At 51.1% G+C, this 19,066-nt stretch overlaps 1 protein-coding gene across 1 annotated transcript in view; it reads right to left on the reverse strand.

Moving 5' to 3' along the window:
• Positions 1–18,049, reverse strand: part of glis1a (GLIS family zinc finger 1a) — a 25,726-nt gene extending 7,677 nt beyond the window's left edge. The window contains exons 1-6 of the mRNA XM_030363322.1: positions 17,903–18,049; positions 17,064–17,813; positions 11,580–11,741; positions 8,976–9,083; positions 4,901–5,069; positions 2,852–3,011 (exon numbers count right to left, since the gene is read on the reverse strand). Of these exons, the coding sequence (XP_030219182.1) occupies positions 2,852–3,011; positions 4,901–5,069; positions 8,976–9,083; positions 11,580–11,741; positions 17,064–17,813; positions 17,903–18,049 (1,496 nt within the window). The remainder of the gene's footprint in view (positions 1–2,851; positions 3,012–4,900; positions 5,070–8,975; positions 9,084–11,579; positions 11,742–17,063; positions 17,814–17,902) is intronic.
• Between the last annotated feature and the right edge of the window lie 1,017 nt (positions 18,050–19,066).

The raw sequence follows: 19,066 nt of genomic DNA on the forward strand, positions 1-19,066 counted from the left end.
GGAGAGCTTTATTTGGACGCCACCAAAAAAACACCGCTATTTTCAGCCTCGGGCTGCATGGCGAGAGATTTCCCGTCACCGCTGTATACCCACAGCGTATCTCGTCCGTCAGCTGAGTGATGGAAAAGTACCGGCTCCTCCCCTCACTGCGCCAGGTGATTCCCCTCCAGGTGAGAGCCCGACCACCGAGCAGCGGTCATTAGCATAGCAAACAGGGGGGACGCGAAATACTGGACAGCGGATCTTTTTGTGCAGTCTGGATAGAGGTCAACTAAATCACATGTTCCCTCTCTTCCTCAGCTCAGTTCAACGTCTCAAAGGGTTTGCAGGCCTTCGGCCCACTGAATGTTAGGTATTTCGTAACAAGTTCATAAGTGAGTTCTCAAATGAAGCGAAACAAGGTTCTTTAGTTACCGTATATTGCGTTTTATTCAAAAAATACCATTCACATTGCTTTAATAAAAACAAAAATTAGGAGGCTTTTGTGAATAATTTGTCAGATCACCTTCAGTACCTACAGATCACTAGTTGGTGGGAGTTGTTGAACCAAACAGCTTCCAGAGGGTGTGAGTGTGACGTCTGTAGTATTCTCTGATGGTTTGCGTTACTATGTCCTGAATCCATCAGAAAGCCAGAGATGGCTTGACCCTTTTCTCACAAGATAGAGATTCTGAGAACCCCAGCTGTTGGAACGCGTTTCTCCGCTCCACCATCGGCCGTTTCCCTTCCACACACACACACTGTGTGACTCGTAGTACTACAGAGGGTAAACACACTTGAGTGAGAACCAATCTGACACCGCAAGCTCAAAAGTAGAAAAGCACGAAAAAATGTAATAAGACCGCAAAGCACAAAAACAAGCTTCACAGTCAAAAAATTAAAGAACTCTACACACAGGTCCTCGGAGGCTGCGCTCTGGAAGGTTCTGCCAAGGTGGAATAATTAAGGGATGTCAGTACGCTGAACCGCACTCCTGCTTCTCACTATGAGCTCAGAGCGCTAAAAGATGACTTACTTTCACTTGTTGGACGCACCACTTAGTCAATGGATCCAGGGAGGGACGGGGACGGGGACGGGGGACGGGGGTTGCTGCCTTGATATTTCGCCGTGGCCGCAGCCGCCGTCCTCATGTCAATGTGAAGATTGTGCCGCACGAGGACGTTTCGCGGGGCGGCCTCTAACAGGTCCTCAAGGTGGACAGGGTTTGATGGACGCTGCGTGGCTCCGCGCCGCCGCACAGACAGCAGCCGCACTGTGGACTGTGTAATCCCCCGCTTTTGGAAAACATGTTATTAAGGCCTCTTAACGTCTGAATCGATGCACTGTGCGACCGGGTGTGAGGTTTAGAGAAAAATGTCGCTCTTGATCAAAATATCCTCGACATGAGAAGGAAAAAAAATAAAAAGAGGGGGAAAATAAGAAAATGCGTCGGAGTACTGGACGCACCGCTGGAAAGTAAGGTCTCTAGACGACGGTATTATCGCACAAAATGTCAAATTGGCACAATCAACTCGATATTAATCCACGATACACTGCTGTTATTGTGTGTGTTTTGCCAACCTGAATAAAATAACCAGCAGGGCTTAAATCAGAAAAGATTTGCTGCCTAATTACGGACAGAACCGCGGCCCTGGAGCCCCAGCTGGGACTACTGCGGGCCCTCTCCGGTCTACTTTATCGTGCTGTGTGACATGAGCTCAGCGGAACAGCCAGCACAGACTCACACACACACACACAACCGTACACAAACACACACACACACACACGCACGTGCCATGGCCTCCTCTTGGCCAATCACAGCGACCGCAAGCACATTAACTCTAGTTATGGTGACACACTCATTACCGGCCTCCCTTTCTACAAACATGCTTTGTAGATGAAGTAGTGAGCGAGCATAGTGGGCAGTTAATCCTCGAAATAAGTAAGGCAGGGCCACCAGGAAATAACCGACACTCTGCATATAAGTGATGTAAGCCATGACTAATATAGTGGGATGGGTAGATGGATGGATGGATATCCTCTTTTCTATACCCTCTTTCTCTAACCACCACCTCTATCATCTACCCTCTATCCGTTATCATCTACTCTCTAACCTCGTACCTCTATTTCTATCCTCTACCTCTATCCTCTATGTTTTTCCTCTACCCTCTACCCTTTACCCTTCATCCCCTAACTCTATCCTCTATCTATATCTTCTATCTTCTAGTCTCACCCTCTACGCACACACGATACATCCTAATTTAAGTACAACCATTATATTTTCAAGCATGAATACGAACAGCATAAGTGTTCAGTTTCCTTTGTTCTTCATATCTCAAAAGCAAAGCTGTTGGAGGTAGAGACAGCGGCCTGGCAACGGGTTCGGAAAAGGAAGGCATCGCAAACAAGAATGCTGAGCGGCAGGGTTTGTTTCCATTCCCATTTCACTCTTTGTCTCTTTTACGGTTTAACCCTACATCGCGTGTTAATGCTTAACAAAAGCGTATGTGTCGAGTTTGAACCCGTGTTCTGCAGACATGAACAGTGGGGAGGGAACGGTTCACATCACACGTTGATTAAATGGTGAGATCGTGCGAAAAACATTTGTCTTCGATTCACCTCAAGTTGGAAGTACGAAGCGACCGTGTTTCCAAGATACGCATCAACCCCGACATTATCGATGAGCCGTGTACGCACAGAGACCCAACGCTCTGTAAAACACTTTCCCCCCCAAACACATGAATCCACTTATCCACGGTACAATCACACGTGTACTTAAAATATCCCCTGGGGGGGATCTGTAGATTGATAGATATAGATATACATCATTATTAATCCCCGAGGGGGGGGGGGGGGGTCCGGTTCTACTTACCCTGCCCCCGCGTGCCCGGGGCTGGTCAGCGAGGGCAGGGGGCTCTCAGCGCCCACCATGGAGGCCTTCATCCCGGGGTACCCCGACCGGGACTCTGGGGGGGGGGGGAGGTACTGGGGGCCAGGCCTCTTGTGGAGTACGGTGCTGCCGGAGTACATGTCTGCGAGACACACGGACGACATCGGCCCCCGATGTGTAGGAGACATAATGGTGTGTCATTAAATTATTTTTAACACACACACACACACACACACACACACACACACACACACACACACACACACACACACACACACACACACACACACACACACACAGACACAAACACAAGCAGGAGCACACACACACAACCACACGCATTCGTTGAGACATGCAAACACAAAAGCATGCATGTGCCCACGCGGGCACACACACACACACACACACACACACACACACACACACACACACACACACACACACACACACACACACACACACACACACACACACACACACACACACACACACACACACACACAGGGATTGCTGCACGGTGTAATAATCTATACAGTGTGTGCAGAGCTCCGGGTTCTTCGCTACGACTGCCGTGCCGTAGCTGTGATCAGAAGGTGCTCCCCTCCAGGTCCTCTCTCACCCCTAAAAACACTGACACACTTGTTTCACCCCGGGTAAACATAGCTCCCGCAAACAGCGTGCCGTTTCGGAGGCTTTGCCCTCAAATTCTTCTGGGTAAAGTAGTCTGAAGTAATCGACCCAGACAGCTCTCTCTGGGACGATCCTAACCACCACCACCACCATCCACCCTCACCACCACCACCACCACCACCACCACCACCACCACCACCCCTGATCCCCCCCCCCCTGCTACGCCTCCTTTGCCAGTTGAGGCTCGACGAGGCTGACAGTTTCTTGAGCCCGGTTCAGCCATTCAAAGGAAATGCATGTACAAAATAAAAAGGGTGAAGAAAGAAGATGAAGAAAATGAGAGCCTGGCTGGAAAAAGTGTTTACAGCCAGAGAGCGAAGGACAGGAGGGGAGAGGAGAGGAAGGAGAGGAGGAGAGGAGAGGAGGAAAGGAGACAGGGACAGGAGAGGAGAGGAGAGGAGAGAGGAGAAGGAGAGGAGAAGGAGAGGAGAGGAGAGGAGAGGAGAGGAGAGGAGAGGAGAGGAGAGGAGAGAGGAGGAGGAGAGGAGTGGAGAGGAGAGGAGGGGAGGAGAGGAGAGAGGAGGGGAGGAGAGGAGGAGAGGAGAGAGGAGAGGAGGAGAGGAGAGGAGAGAGGAGGGGAGAGGAGGGGAGGAGAGGAGAGAGGAGGGGAGAGGAGGGGAGGAGAGGAGAGGAGAGGAGAGAGGAGGGGAGAGGAGAGGAGGGGAGGAGGGGAGAGGAGAGGAGGGGAGGAGAGGAGAGAGGAGGGGAGAGGAGGGGAGGAAAGGAGAGAGGAGGGGAGGAGAGGAGAGAGGAGGGGAGAGGAGGGAGGGGAGAGGAGAGGAGAGGAGAGGAGGAGAGGAGAGGAGAGGAGAGACGAAGAGACGGTACGATGAGAGGAGATTAGGGCAGCAGAGGAGAGGACTGGAAAGGAGAAGGGAATAAAAGACGCTGAAAAGTTAAGATAAATCAGTGTGAACAAGCAACAGAGTAAGAATAATAGTCTACATTATATTTCATCTATCCTCCCTCTTTCAATGTTGGAGCCGTGCTGCCATGGTAACCTATCTGATCTCCCCTTTCTTACGTGTACACGTGTGCCTTGAAATGTTTTAGCTGTCCCGCGTTCTGTGTCCATGCCCTGCACTGCCCGGCACAATCTCAGGACTTCAATCTGCTTCTTTCTTTCCTGTCTGTCGGTCCATTTGCTCTGTCATTACTTTGCGCATTTTCTCTGCATCCTGCAGCCCTTTCAGCTGCATCGTCACGCATGCAAGGTGCCGAATAAACAAAGCTTTGCATCGTCATCCTCATCATCCTCATCATCCTCCTCATCCTCATCATCCTCATCATCCTCATCCTTATTATCATTTTCAGTACGCTGTCGACGGCGTCCGACCTGACCTGCGAAGCCGTCCGTTCCGGGCCCGGGGGAGGGGCCGCCCTTCATCCCGGCCGCAGGGTTCTGCTGGTTGCCGACGGCGACGCCGCCACCGCCGCTGGCGACGTGGAGGTGCTGCCGGGCGAGGCAGTAGCTCAGCATGTCCGACTCCAACATGGAGGGCAGCGGGGCCTGTGGCGGACAGGGGAGGGAGACCCCCAGAGGGGTGAGCCCAGGGATCCAACGTAATTAGTGTCATTTATTGGTGCACGACTTTGAGGTTACTGTTTGACTCCGTTATGTTGTATGAATCGGGGACATTGGGCGCTTCACGCTAGACTTTGCACAGAAGAGATTTCGGGCTTAAGATGAATACAGCGTTAAGCCGTGGCGGGCAAATCTCCCGACCCGCAACGAGATCAGAAGTGTCCATTTAGTTTGAAACTGACAGATAGGACTGAACACAACCCCCTTTGGATCATCGATCGTCTTTATTTGATTTGCAATTGTTAGGGAGGGCTCAAGAGAGGGCATTCTAACAGTAATTTGATTCGCCAGCACGGCCGTAAACAGCGCAGAATCTGCGTGCGTGAGTGCGAAGACGTGCAATTTGATCAAAGCCGCTGCTGAGCTCCCTATAACAACAACATGTATTCACCCAACGGCAGATGAATAACGCATTGTCCTGCTCATTGTCCATCCCTCCGATCTGTTAGAGATACATTGCGTTCTCATCACAGCGGCCGTTCTCACTGTTCCATTCTGGCAGAACGGAGACTTTGTAGCAGATGCCTGGTTCTCATTCTTTTGTTTTTGTTACTTTTCGCTTTGGTACAGCTTTAGCCCGGTGACCAAAATCCCCAACTTTCTCCGGGTGACACCATCCCTGAACGGTGTAGAACAATGGCCCTGTGTACCATGCAGCTTTAAGGCAGCGTACCCCACGGGCCGAGGCAGCGCCCAAAACGAGCCATCTCCAGAACAACACACCCTGCCATGCACACACCCAACCAACCACACACCCAACCAACCACACGCCCAACCAACCACACGCCCAACCAACCACACGCCCAACCAACCACACGCCCAACCAACCACACACCCAACCAACCACACAACCAACCAACCACACACCCAACCAACCACACACCCAACCAACCACACGCCCAACCAACCACACGCCCAACCAACCACACGCCCAACCAACCACACGCCCAACCAACCACACGCCCAACCAACCACACGCCCAACCAACCACACGCCCAACCAACCACACACCCAACCACACACCCAACCAACCACACACCCAACCAACCACACCCAACCAACCACTCACCCAACCAACCACAACCAACCAACCACACACCCAACCAAACACACAACCATTACAACACACCCATTACATAGACCTAACCACACGCCCATAACACCACACCACCCAATCACCACACCAACCCCCGGCCAACCACTCATCCACTCCCCCACACACCACCAACCACTCATCCCCTCCCCCACACACACCACCAACCACTCATCCCCTCCCCCACACACACCACCAACCACTCATCCCCTCCCCTACACACACCACCAACCACTCATCCCCTCCCCTACACACACCACCAACCACTCATCCCCTCCCACACACACACCACCAACCACTCATCCCCTCCCACACACACCACCAACCACTCATCCACTCCCACACACACCACCAACCACTCATCCACTCCCACACACACCACCAACCACTCATCCACTCCACCACCAACCACTCATCCCCTCCCCCACACACACCACCAACCACTCATCCCCTCCCCCCCACACACCACCAACCACTCATCCACTCCACCACCAACCACTCATCCACTCCACCACACACCACCAACCACTCATCCACTCCACCACCAACCACTCATCCCCTCCCCCACACACCACCAACCACTCATCCACTCCCCCACACACCACCAACCACTCATCCACTCCACCACCAACCACTCATCCCCTCCCCCACACACACCACCAACCACTCATCCACTCCACCACCAACCACTCATCCACTCCACCATCCTCCCAGACGTTTCCACTTCCTGTGCTTCCGGTTTCAGATGAAATGCATCTTTTTTATTTTCTCCTTAATGCTAAATGGAAAATACGCCCAGGAGGCTTCCATTATACGGTGCAGCACACAGGAAGAAGCAGAACCTATTCCGTCTGACGTGGAGGTCTCAAGGCGAGCTTCTCAGACACGGGTACACAAACTGGACGCACGGTCGCACCACAGATAGTTTGGTGCAGAAACTGCAAAGGCAGCGTCCACAGAGTCGTTAGTCTGCGTTTAGAGTCGTTAGTCTGCGTTCAGAGTCGTTAGTCTGCGTTTAGAGTCGTTAGTCTGCGTTCAGAGTCGTTAGTCTGCGTTCAGAGTCGTTAGTCTGCGTTTAGAGTCGTTAGTCTGCGTTCAGAGTCGTTAGTCTACGTTCAGAGTCGTTAGTCTGCGTTTAGAGTCGTTAGTCTGCGTTTAGGGTCGTTAGTCTGCGTTTAGAGTCGTTAGTCTGCGTTCAGAGTCGTTAGTCTGCGTTGTTTAGAGTCCTCTTCGTTGGTTCCGACCCAGCAGAGTCTGATCTGCTTCAGTGTATGGTACAACTGGACTATGAACCGGCCTTAAACAACCAACCAACTCAACCAACTCGCCACCAACTAACCAACCAACCACACAGACTCAACCACCAAAATAACCAACCAACCAACCACACACACTCAACCTCCCAAATAACCAACCACACACTCTAACTAACTCACCAGCAACCAACCAGCGTATCAACCACAGATGCAACCAACTAACCAACCCACCACAGACTCATCCACTTAACCAACTGATTAATGAACCAACCACACACACACACCCGCCCAACCAACGGCCCAAACACAACAAAACAAGAAAAGAAAATCATAAACATTCAAAGAACCAAAAGAACAAGCACAGCCGGATTTGGGACATTGGGCATCGGCACTGTGATAAGCGGCAGTAATGGGAGTGATTCATGGGCTCTCCAGCGGAACGCTGCACTAGTTTACCAGCATTCCCTTTGATATCCGGGAGTCCCATGTGGACCGGGTCCAGGCACAAAGCTCTCTGGTTCGGGCTGCGTTCGCCGTGTCACTACTTGCACAGCACAGCAGGTTCTGCTTAAGGCCGTTGTGCGCCTGACGTGCATGGGAATACAAAGACGAGCTCCAGCGTGGACGACGCTCCATAGAAAACAAACACATCCCAGATAGCAATGGGATGGGGGAGGGGGGGGGGGGGCACGGAACAATAGCTTTACTATTCTCACTTCCAGGGATCAGTGTGTGTGTGTGTGTGTGTTAGGGGGGGGGTTGTGTGTGCGTGTTGGTGTGTGAGTGTGTGAGTGAGTTTAATATTGTTCCCTGTCCAGTAAATACTTCTATTGTAGCAAACATCACACACACATATGTACGCAGGCATATTCTACTTCCTCTTTTTTATTTACACAACTATTTTGTATTTATATAACTTGGCAGCATTTCCCTTCAGGGTAGGTAGGACAATTACACAGTGTGTGTATGCTTATGTACGTATGTATGCAGAGTGTGTATGTGTGTGTGTATGTGTGTGCATGCATGTGTGTGTACCTGTTGGTATGTATGTGTGTGTGTGTGTGTGTTTGTGCGCGTGTTTGTATGTAAGTATGTGTGTGTGTGTGTGTGTGTATGTGCATGTGCGTTTGTCTGTGTGTGCATGTGCGTGTGTGTTTGTGTGCATGTGTGTGTGTGTGTGTGTGTGTGTGTGTGTGTGTGTGTGTGTGCATGTGCGTGTGTCTGTGTGTGCGTGTGTGTTTGTGTGCATGTGTGTGTGTGTGTGTGTGTGGGTATGTGTTTGAGTGACTGTGTGTGTTGTGTGTGTACATGCGTTTGTGTGTGTGTGTGTGTGTGTGTGTGTGTGTGTGTGTGTGTGTGTGTGAGAGTGTGTGCATGTGTGTGTGTGTTTGTGTGACTGTGTGTGTGTGTGTGTGTGTGTGTGTGTGTGTGTGTGTGTGTGTGTGTGTGTGTGTGTGTGTGTGTGTGTGTGTGTGTGTGTACCTCTCTCTCTTGGTGGCCCCGGGCCGAGTGGGACTTGACGTGCTTGCGCAGGGAGCTTGGGTCAGTGTAGCGCTTGGTGCATCCGGGGACCTGGCAGGCGTACGGCTTCTGAGGGCGAGGTCAGAACCGGCAGGTCAGTCAGAACAACACCAGAGGAGACGCAGGAGAACCAGGCAGAGAACCAGGCAGAGAACCAGGCAGAGAACCAGGCAGAGAACCAGACACAAAACGGCCGCCATAAAAACCAACGAAATTGAGTGCAGGGTGACGGAAAATAAAAATAAATATGGAGTTAGGAATTTGGAAATATTTCAGTTAACAGAATACTGTCCTTTGTTATCGCAGGCAGTGAACCTCTCAGTGCTAACCGTTACCAAACTAACGATAAAGTGTAGTTATAGCATAATAAGATTATAACTAGAACAAAAGGCTTGTTGAACAAAGATAAAATGTTGACTCACTTCACTTTTCATCTGTTTGCGTGAGGAGGAAAGGGAAAAAACTGGTAGTAAAGTAATGGAATACAGATTTGTATTTGTTGACTCTTTTTTATTCAAAAAACAGGAATACCAAATGTATGTGTTAAAGCTAAAGCCTTTATTGGCTGCTACACAGGCAGAAATACAAATCGAAGATCTGCCTTTTTTCTGTAGTGGGATATCGTTGCAATTAAATGAAATATCGCATCCAACATACATTTAGACGTGAAAAAAACATTGAGTTATGGCTAACAAAATGTGTCGGTGTTGAGCAACTCCTGCTCAACGTTGCTGCCCTCGGAACGCTTAAATGTAAAATAATAAATAATAAATCAACTTCAGGTTCATGTATATCTGCCAAATGAAGTCTTTCCAGCTGTCTGTCCCGCAAACACAAACCGCTGCATCGCAACGCTCAACAGCAACCTATTTTAAGTCTGTTCGCTCTTGCAGTAATATCTATCACATTACGTATCCCAGCGAGAGGGAACGTCTTATTGTATCTACGGAATATAGATTTGTCAATCTGCAGTTATGCGTTCCAAAATAATAATTAAAAAAGCCAGCGTGTCATAAATCCGCCAGAGCTCTGACACCAGTTTCCATCCCATGATTGAGGACTCCGAGCTCGGGGCCAGCTGTTAATCTCACGTGTATTAGCCGGTTCAAAACCATAAAAGAATTCAGGAAAATGGCTTATGTCTCATGTCGTGGTGCCGGCCACATCATCTCATGTACCATTCTATCCGCTATCCCAAAGACACCGCAATGAAATCGGAGATGTGTTCTTTCTTTTTTTTGGATTACTGGAATATACCCGCCTCGGCGTCATTAAGAATAGTAAAACGGGGCTTTATGGCAGGATTCTGCTAATAGCATGTTGATGCACCGTGTTGTGGAATGTTTTAAATGTATCTCATGCTGCTGTGTGCTCAATAAAACAAGAAGGAAGAGCGCAATAGGAGTCGGGCACAACTAATTTATGATTTTTTAAGTGTGTGTGTGTGTGTGTGTGTGTGTGTGTGTGTGTGTGTGTGTGTGTGTGTGTGTGTGTGTGTGTGTGTGAGAGCGTGCTTGCAAGCTTTCATGCATTTTACCTGGACTGTACTTAAGAGGAGCTGAAGTAGCCCTGCGCCAATCAGAGAGCAGCTTGCCCGCTAGAGGCCAGCTTCTGCACCAATCAGAGAGCCGCTTGCGACCACAGAGGGCTGCGATGATTTTTTTACTGCTGTGCTTATGACATCACTTCCGGTTGCATGTCATTGGTCATACTAGGCCTGATTATGTCATCACTCCGGAGTTGACTAAATGCAGTTAACTTAATTTATCCTGGAATATATGGAATACGGTCTGTGTGTGTGTGCGCGTGTGTGTGTGTGTATGTTTCGCACATGTATGTGCGTACGTGTGTGTCTGTGTGTATTTGTGTGTGTGTATGTGTGTGTGTTTGTGTGTCGGTCACATGTGTGTGTGTGTTTGTGTGTGTATGTGCATGTCTGTGACAGTGTTAAAGTGTCTTTGTTTTTCCCTTATGTGAGCAAGCTTGTATGTGTGTGTGTGTATTTGTGAATGTGCGTGCGTGCGCATGTGTGTGATTTTAACTGTGCGTGCGTTTGTGTGCTTGCGTTTGTGTGTTTTTAATTGTGTGCGTGCGTGCGTGCATGTGTGTGCGTTTTTACTCTGTGCGTGTGTGTGCTTGTTCCTAATTGTGTGCATGCGTGCAGGTGTGTGTCTTTTACTGTGTGTGTGCGTGTGTGTTTTTAACTGTGTGCCTGCGTGTGTGTGCTTGTTCCTAATTATGTGCATGCGTGCAGGTGTGCGTTTTAACTGTGTGTGTGCGTGTGTCTGTTTCTAACTGTGTGCATGTGTGTGTGCGTGCGAGTGTGTGTGTGTGTTTCTAACTGTGTGTGTGTGCGTGCGTGTGCGTGTGTGTGTGTTTCTAACTGTGTGTGTGTGTGTGTGTGCGTGCGTGCGCGCTCGTGTGTGTTTCTAACTGTGTGCGTGCGTCTGTGTGTTTCTAACTGTGTGCGTGCGCGCGTGTGTTTCGAACTGTGTGCGTGTGTGTGTGTGCGTGCGTGTGTGCGTGCGCTTCGAACTGTGTGCGTGTGTGTGTGTGCATGCCCACCGTGTCGAGGTGCGTGCGCTGGTGCTTGGCGCGGTCGCTGGAGTTGCTGAAGGCCTTCAGGCAGCCGGGGTGCTGGCAGACGTAAGGCTTCTCCCCCGTGTGGCTGCGCAGGTGGATCTTCAGGTTCTCCAGCCGCGAGAAGGCCTTGGAGCAGCCCTCGAACTGCAGGGAACACACACAGACCGACACAGGGTCACACCACGGGGTCACACCACGGGGTCACACCACGGGGTCAGGCCACGGGGTCACACCACGGGGGAACCAGGGGGACGGCGTCGGACGCAACGCTTCACTGGGGTGGCGTTGGGTAACACAGGGCTTGGTCCTAACACTCATTATTGGTCTGCTCCTGCTCTCTCTCTTTCCCTCTCTCCCTCTCTCTCTCTCTCTGTCTCTCTCTACGGCCAGACTAAGCGGGGCCTGGCCGTAATTCCGACGTCTCAATGGTCCGAAATATTTCCCATTAGATCTTCATGCCGCTATGCCGACGGTTCAATGTTACGAAAACGGAACCCATTGGTCCGAAGGGCCGTTTGTCCGACTTTTCAAAAAGGAGGCGCATTAGGCCGACGGTTCAATATGCCGAATAGGCCTACATATAAAGGGTTTATACCTCGCCCGCGCCTCTCTCTCTCTCTCTCTCTCTCTCTTTTGTCACTTTGCTCTCCAATATTCATCGTGAACGTGATATGTAGGCATAGGATGCATTTTGGTGCTTAGGCTGACAGAGAGAGAGAGAGAGAGAGAGAGAGAGAGAGAGAGAGAGAGAGAGAGAGAGAGAGAGAGAGAGAGAGAGAGAGAGAGAGAGAGAGAGAGAGAGAGAGAGAGAGAGAGAGAGAGAGAGAGAGAGAGAGAGAGAGAGGGAGAGAGAGAGAGACGCCACATTACGTGCTTTGAGCTCTGGCCTGTGAATATACTATAATGTTTACATTTCTCACTCATCTACTCATTGAAATCGGTTGGGAAATGTTCCCACTATCGTGCTTCTAAGAGAGAAACGGCAGCTCCTCCTCCGATCACTTGTAGACGTTCACATTCTAAGAGAGGCCAGTCTTTTTGCCTCTCCAATGTGTACTATCCAGAGGTATGACTCCTCCCCTGCCGCTGCCCCGGTACATAAAAGGAGCAGACCCCTCATTAGTGCTATGAGAGACACCTGTGTTCCTCCTGCAGCGAGACAGCTCTGTCTTCAGGGTGATGGTTCATTGTGTACAAACCCCGTGGACAATCGATTGCATTTTGGATTCAAATCTCATTTAGAGCCAAGGAAATCTTTTCTCTCTTTCTCTAGTACAAAGAACAGATCTCAGTATGTGAGGGATGCATTTCACAAGGAGAACATTTAATTACCTTGGAGGCCTACCTGCTGTATACCAACATATACACAAGCACCGTGACACCATGGAAACTGATACCAATAAACACTCTCACTGCACACACCAACGCACACACGCCTACACAAAGGCATGCACGTGCATGCACAAACACACTTGTATATGCACACTTATACACATACACAAACGCATGCACACGCTGACACAAACACACCTACACACAAACACATGCCTACACACACACACACACACACACACACACACACACACACACACACACACACACACACACACACACACACACACACACACACTCAGAGGGCACTAAAAGAGTGAGAAGAGGTTCCGTGGTGGACTCTGGTGAAAGCGTTTTCCTTGGCCATGTCCCAAGCTCAAAGTAACCGCTACACTCTGCTAGCATCCAGCGGCTCTCATGTAGCTCCAGCTCCGACAGCGCGTCCTGCCACACGGCGTTCAGACAAAAATGCTACTTCTTTGACGCAGGAAACGCTACGGCCAAAAGTCGGACAAAACGCGGAGTCACTGTTTCAAAATATCCGCATAGATGTGATTCTCTTCCATTAACAATATATGAAGACATGCTGAGGTTCTTTGTTTTTATAGGTCTTGACAATGTCACTGTTATTATAGGAATTGCAAAATATGATGTTTTGTTTCAAGGAATAAAAAAAATACTTGATTTAATAATAGCCCGCGGAATCACGGCCAAGCATTGTTTGGAGAAGAAAAAGAATCAAAACAATTTAAGCTTGTGGATAGAAATACTTTTAAAGAGTAGCTCCACAGACATTGGAAGCTTATGAGATTAGGATGTGGTCTTGGAAGGGGACATATTGTGTTATGGCAAACCACTGTTAAAACAGCTCCGGGGTGTTCAGAATTCAACCCAGGTACTGGTACAGTATAATAAGACCCTGTGTCTTGTAATGAAAAATCTCAGCCTCTTCTCAGCCGTTCCTCAGGGAGCGTGCTACGGCACTTACCTAATGCTCTTTCCACAGGTTTTATTTGGAGCTGCTAATGAGCCAATAAATGTCTTTCAGTTCATTTACTTTAACAAGCTCTGATACAAAAGACAGAGGCAGCACTGGATTGATCCAGCGCTAGAGAGGGCAAACTGAATGCCTGCGAGAGGAAAATTAAACAATAAGAATACAACGGATCAACCCGCTGGGATGTTATAGGATGATGGTGAACGGTGATCACAGCAGTACTAACACACACACCTATATGAGCTTATACACACCTTCACACACTAGCAGGCACGCACACACACATACACTCACACACAGTCGCAGGCATACACACATGCATGCATGAATGCACAAACACACAAACACACCCATACACTAGCAGGCAACGAAACACAAATACACACACACACACACACTATCAGGCATACACACACACACACACACACACACACACACACACACACACACACACACACACACACACACACACACACACACACACACACACACACACACACACACACACACACACACACACACACACAGATAAAACCCTAATGCCTGATGAGGTTTCATGTGTGCGGTAAGGCCTACTGATACTACGGCCCACTGTAACCATAAACATTTCAACGAGGACATCATGTCACTTTTCAACAACTTCCAGGCCGTCACACTTTAGGTTCATCAATCACCTTTATTGGGCAGAGGGTTATTGGAATGGAAGTGGTTGAACCAAAGGACACTACTGCATATGCATTCAATCTCGCCCATTCCAATCCCTTTCCCCTCAATGTTAACGACGAGAAAAAAAAGAAATCACACAATGAAACATTATCCATGAGATTATACGTGTCTTCTAAGAAGAAACACATTTCCTGTGTCTTTAGCTGGTTACCAAATTAAGCACAGCTTTATCTCAGCTCTTCAGATTTAATCGATTGATGGGCTTTTTTGCCGGGGTACGTCAGCATGGGTTTGAATCCCCACACAGCCTCTCTGTATGTTAAGGATGGGAATAGGACATCACTGAGAATGCTCTGTCTATTTCTCTTCCCCAAAAATACCACATTGTTGACGTCAGTGTTCTGCAAAGACATCAATTTTAATGACATTCCTATTCTTTTCCCTTGACTGCATTCCTCTGACCTCAAGAAGCAAAAATACCCACAGATGCACTGATCTTCAGGCTGGGATTCAACAGAGACACGGATAATGTGTGATATTGTCAGGTGATATTTTTGTACTTGGTTTCCCAGGCGTGTCTTATCATCAGAGTTAATAGGTGTTGAGTCTCCCTCTGAAAGACTGCATGCGTCTGGATATTAATGTTTTAACACATTCAAGCATCTGTGAGCGCCACGATAATAACATAGGGACGCTGGCTGCGAGGGATTCTCTGGTGATGAATGCAGGGAAAATGTCTTGAGAGTTTGAGCGTACGGTCTGAAAAATGACAGCTCAGCTCGAGCCCTGACGTTATGAGCCGGTAAATGAGCAGGAATTAATTAGCAAACACTGGGTTCATTCATAAGAATTAATAATGTTTCCATACGACCGCCCCGTCAATAACTTGGTTCTTGCATTTGGGACCCAGCAGCGTAGAGAATTGAAACGACAGCTTCCGCTTTGGGACGGTTGGGGCCATCATTCCACTGTGATTAATATCTCCTTTCTGTCATCAATGCCTTTCAGGCATTGCATTTCGTCTTATTAATCATGCACAGGCCACACAAACACATTAATATGTTTACAAGCTGGCGGCGTATGAGGTCATTTTGATGCACAAATGTTATTTTAATACGAAACAGGCCCCTGCCATTTCAGCTTGTGGATTAGGGACAGACAGCTAGCATGCGAGGGGTGTGACGGGGAAACTAATGGGTGTGTTGGTCACATCTCATTGACAGCCACATGGAGATGGACTTTACAAGAAATACACAGGATCCTTATGTGACGGTGGGATTCTGCCCATACCGATTGGCCCGGTTTGTGTGTCAGAGAGTATTTAACTGTTGCAAGAGTTGTGGGTGAAGGAGGCTTGGGGTCATTGTTGAACCTTATAGGACAAGGTTGTCAGTCCGCTCTGTGGGCACTAGGACAGGAGAACACCTTGAGGTGCTTGCACGCTACCGCGCGGCAACCGCCCTTATCACCGCCTCGCTGCCGGAGGGTTCAGCACGGCGGTGTGAAGGCCCCGGCGCTTTCAAAAGCGGCTGCTGCTGCCGCCGCCGAAAGTTTAAACACGGGGAAAGCTGAGCGGCATGGCAAAATCTGTGCGCGTTCACGTGGGCGCCAACCCGCTTTTGTAACCGCCTCCTCTCTGCCACCCTTCCATCATTGAAATGAACGGAGGCGGCGAGTTGCCGCGCGGCGGTGTGAAAGCAGCTTTAAGGTCTTTAGGTGCCGGTGTAGAGCGGTTGTTGAGGAAGTACGGCTGTGCTTGCGTCGGAACATCGAGCATGTTGCCATGCTTGGGTACTGCGCCTGGTATATATCATGTAAAACAAATGATAAAAGTAATAGTTGAACGTTGCACAAATGTAGGTCACTTTCCCCTCCTGAGGTTTAGAAGATGTCCTCTGAGTCTGAGGTTTCCTCGTTCTGGATGACATGGTTGTTGTGACCGATAGGTGGCTGGGCCCAACTATTGGCTCTTTCAAGCAGGAGGCCACATGGCCAGCCACTGTGACAACGTTATATTTGCTACGCCATCGACTTATCTGCAGTAATTGCAGGTGTTTTGCCCATCATCTCGCGAACCCCTGAAGGTTTATCTCCGAAGTTGGAAGCCACTGGTGTCACGGTAAAGGGATGATTATGGTTCCACGTTCCCGCAACACAATGACCACGCAGAGGCTTCGACGCAGTCGTGAACCTTCATGGTTCTGCGTCGGGTTTAAGTGAGCAGACCAATCACAGCCCTCGCTGCTGCGTCGCCTCGACGGAAGTTAAACATGCGGTGGACGCAAGGAGGGTCCGCAAGGACGTAAGGGGTCCGTCATCCCCTTGCGTTGCGTGGACGTTGGACCATAATCAGCCCTTTAGAGGGAGCTCAACCGTTCTCCTAAATGAGTTGAAAGATGAAAAGAAAGAAATCGGCAAAAAGCGACGTTACAAAAACCGTAGAAGCCCGGCGACAAAGGGAACAGACTTACCATACATTTATTCGGCTTCTCCCCCGAATGCACCCTCATGTGGATGAGCAGCTTGTAGCGGGCGTTGAACGGCTTGTGGCGCCGCACGCAGCCCGCCCAGAAGCAAGTGAACTCCTCCCCCTTGCGCTGGTCGATGTGCGCCTTCTCGATGTGCCGGACCAGCTCCTCCTGGTGGTCGTAGGCGGCGCTGCACTCCGCCCAGCGGCAGAGCTGGCCCTCCGGCTCCTCCGCCGCCGCCGCCGCCGCCGCCGCCGCCGCCCCGTGGCTCCCGGGGGCGTCGCCGGAGCGCCGCGGGGAGCGGAGCGGCGAGCGGCCGCCGTCGGAGGGGTCCCCCGGGTCGAGGCCCGGCTCGGGCGGGGCCCGCTGGCTCTGGTAGAAGGGCCCGCCCCTCTGCTGGCAGGCGGGGGGGAAGTGCTCTGCCTTGCAGGGCGCGGGGCGGTCCGCCGGCTCCTGCTTGATGGGGGGCGGGGGGAAGTCGTCCCGGGGGCCCTGGCGCTGGCGGGGGTCCTCGGCGAGGGCCATCCCGCGGCCCGCAGCCGGGAACCCGCGGAGCGGCGACGTCAGGGCCGGGTGGGAGGGGGGCGAGGAGAAACACTGGGCGGGGCCGCCGGGGGAGGGGGAGGAGCCCAGCAGACAGGAAGTGGCCGCGGGGGGCCAGGTGTAGCCCTCGTGCCTCCGGGGGCCGTGTTTGGGCTCCGCCGGCGCCCCGGGGCCGGCGTCCGGGTCGGCCCGGGCGGGGGAGGGGTTGGCCTTGTAGGAGGAGCAGAAGAAGGAGGTGAAGTCCGGCCCCAGGGGGTCGAGGGACCGGGAGGGCCGGGGAGGCAGAGGGCCCCCAGGGCCCCCAGGTGGGGGGGCGGCGTGGGGTGGCACGGGCCCCCCGGGGACAGCGGAGGCAGGAAGAAGTCCTCGGGCTCCTCGAACACGCCGCCGCCGAAGCCGGGAAGGTTGAGCTGGGCGTTGGAGGGGCCGAGATCTGGGGGCCACATGCTGGGGGCCCCGGCTTTGTACTCCTGCCAGAAACAGTGCCTCCTCCTCCTCCTCCTCCTTCTCCGGAGATTGGGTAGATATTGAGTTAGACTGAAGAGAGCGCGCGGGGCTGAGACATCGGTGATCGATCAGGCGTCCCGCGGCGTCCGCTGACACACGACGGTGAATGCGAGCGTCCCAATTGGCGGCCGCTGTGAATCCCCATCGGCTCTTTGTAATCTTTTGTCACGTCATGTTCCAAACTGCTGTGTGGTCAGCGGCTGGGGGGGGACAAAAAAAAACATGTTGTTGAGGCCCAGATATAATACTCTTGGACACATTGCAACACTTTCCAACAAACCCATTATCTCTTTCCGGCTTCAAAGAACTCACGCAATAAAATCATACGGACATCCACTGGAAAGACTGCAGTGAGCTGATGAAAAGCACCCGGTCGACGACGGACCCGTGTCACACACTTGTTCGAACTCTCCCCCTTTTTCCAGAGCCCCGTGGAAACGCTCCGTCTGGCTCAAAGCGGAGCGGACCTTGTGGAGCGCGCAGCCCGGTGCGGGAGTCGCCGAGGAACGAAACCTTAACCCAAACAAACAGACAGCTGCCCTGTCAACGGAGCCTCAATCAAACAGGTTCTGCGACCGACACCCCCGGCCGGTGTATATTTAGCTTCCTCTGCGCCGTTACGGCCAGTGGCTTCCTCCGCTCTGGCGGGATTCAACGGGGGGGCTCCATACAGCCATCCACTTGTGCGGCAGACGGCCAAATTGAAAAATATCAAAAACAAAATTCATCCCCCCAAAACGTTTCACAAATGACACTGCTTGTGAGGAGTCCGTTTAGAGACCCACAGAACAGGACTCTCTGTGCCGACTGCAACCTGCAGTGGAGCGTCTGGAAAATATTGTGCTTTAAACATGTGCAGCCTTCTCCACCCCCCCCCCCCCCCCCCCCCCCCCCCTCGCCACCACCAACACACACACCATCACTTATACAGTAGCCCCTCTGTGCCAAGGTCATTG

Source organism: Gadus morhua, chromosome 8, assembly GCF_902167405.1.
Source record: "Gadus morhua chromosome 8, gadMor3.0, whole genome shotgun sequence".
In the NCBI taxonomy this organism is placed as follows: Eukaryota; Metazoa; Chordata; class Actinopteri; order Gadiformes; family Gadidae; genus Gadus; species Gadus morhua.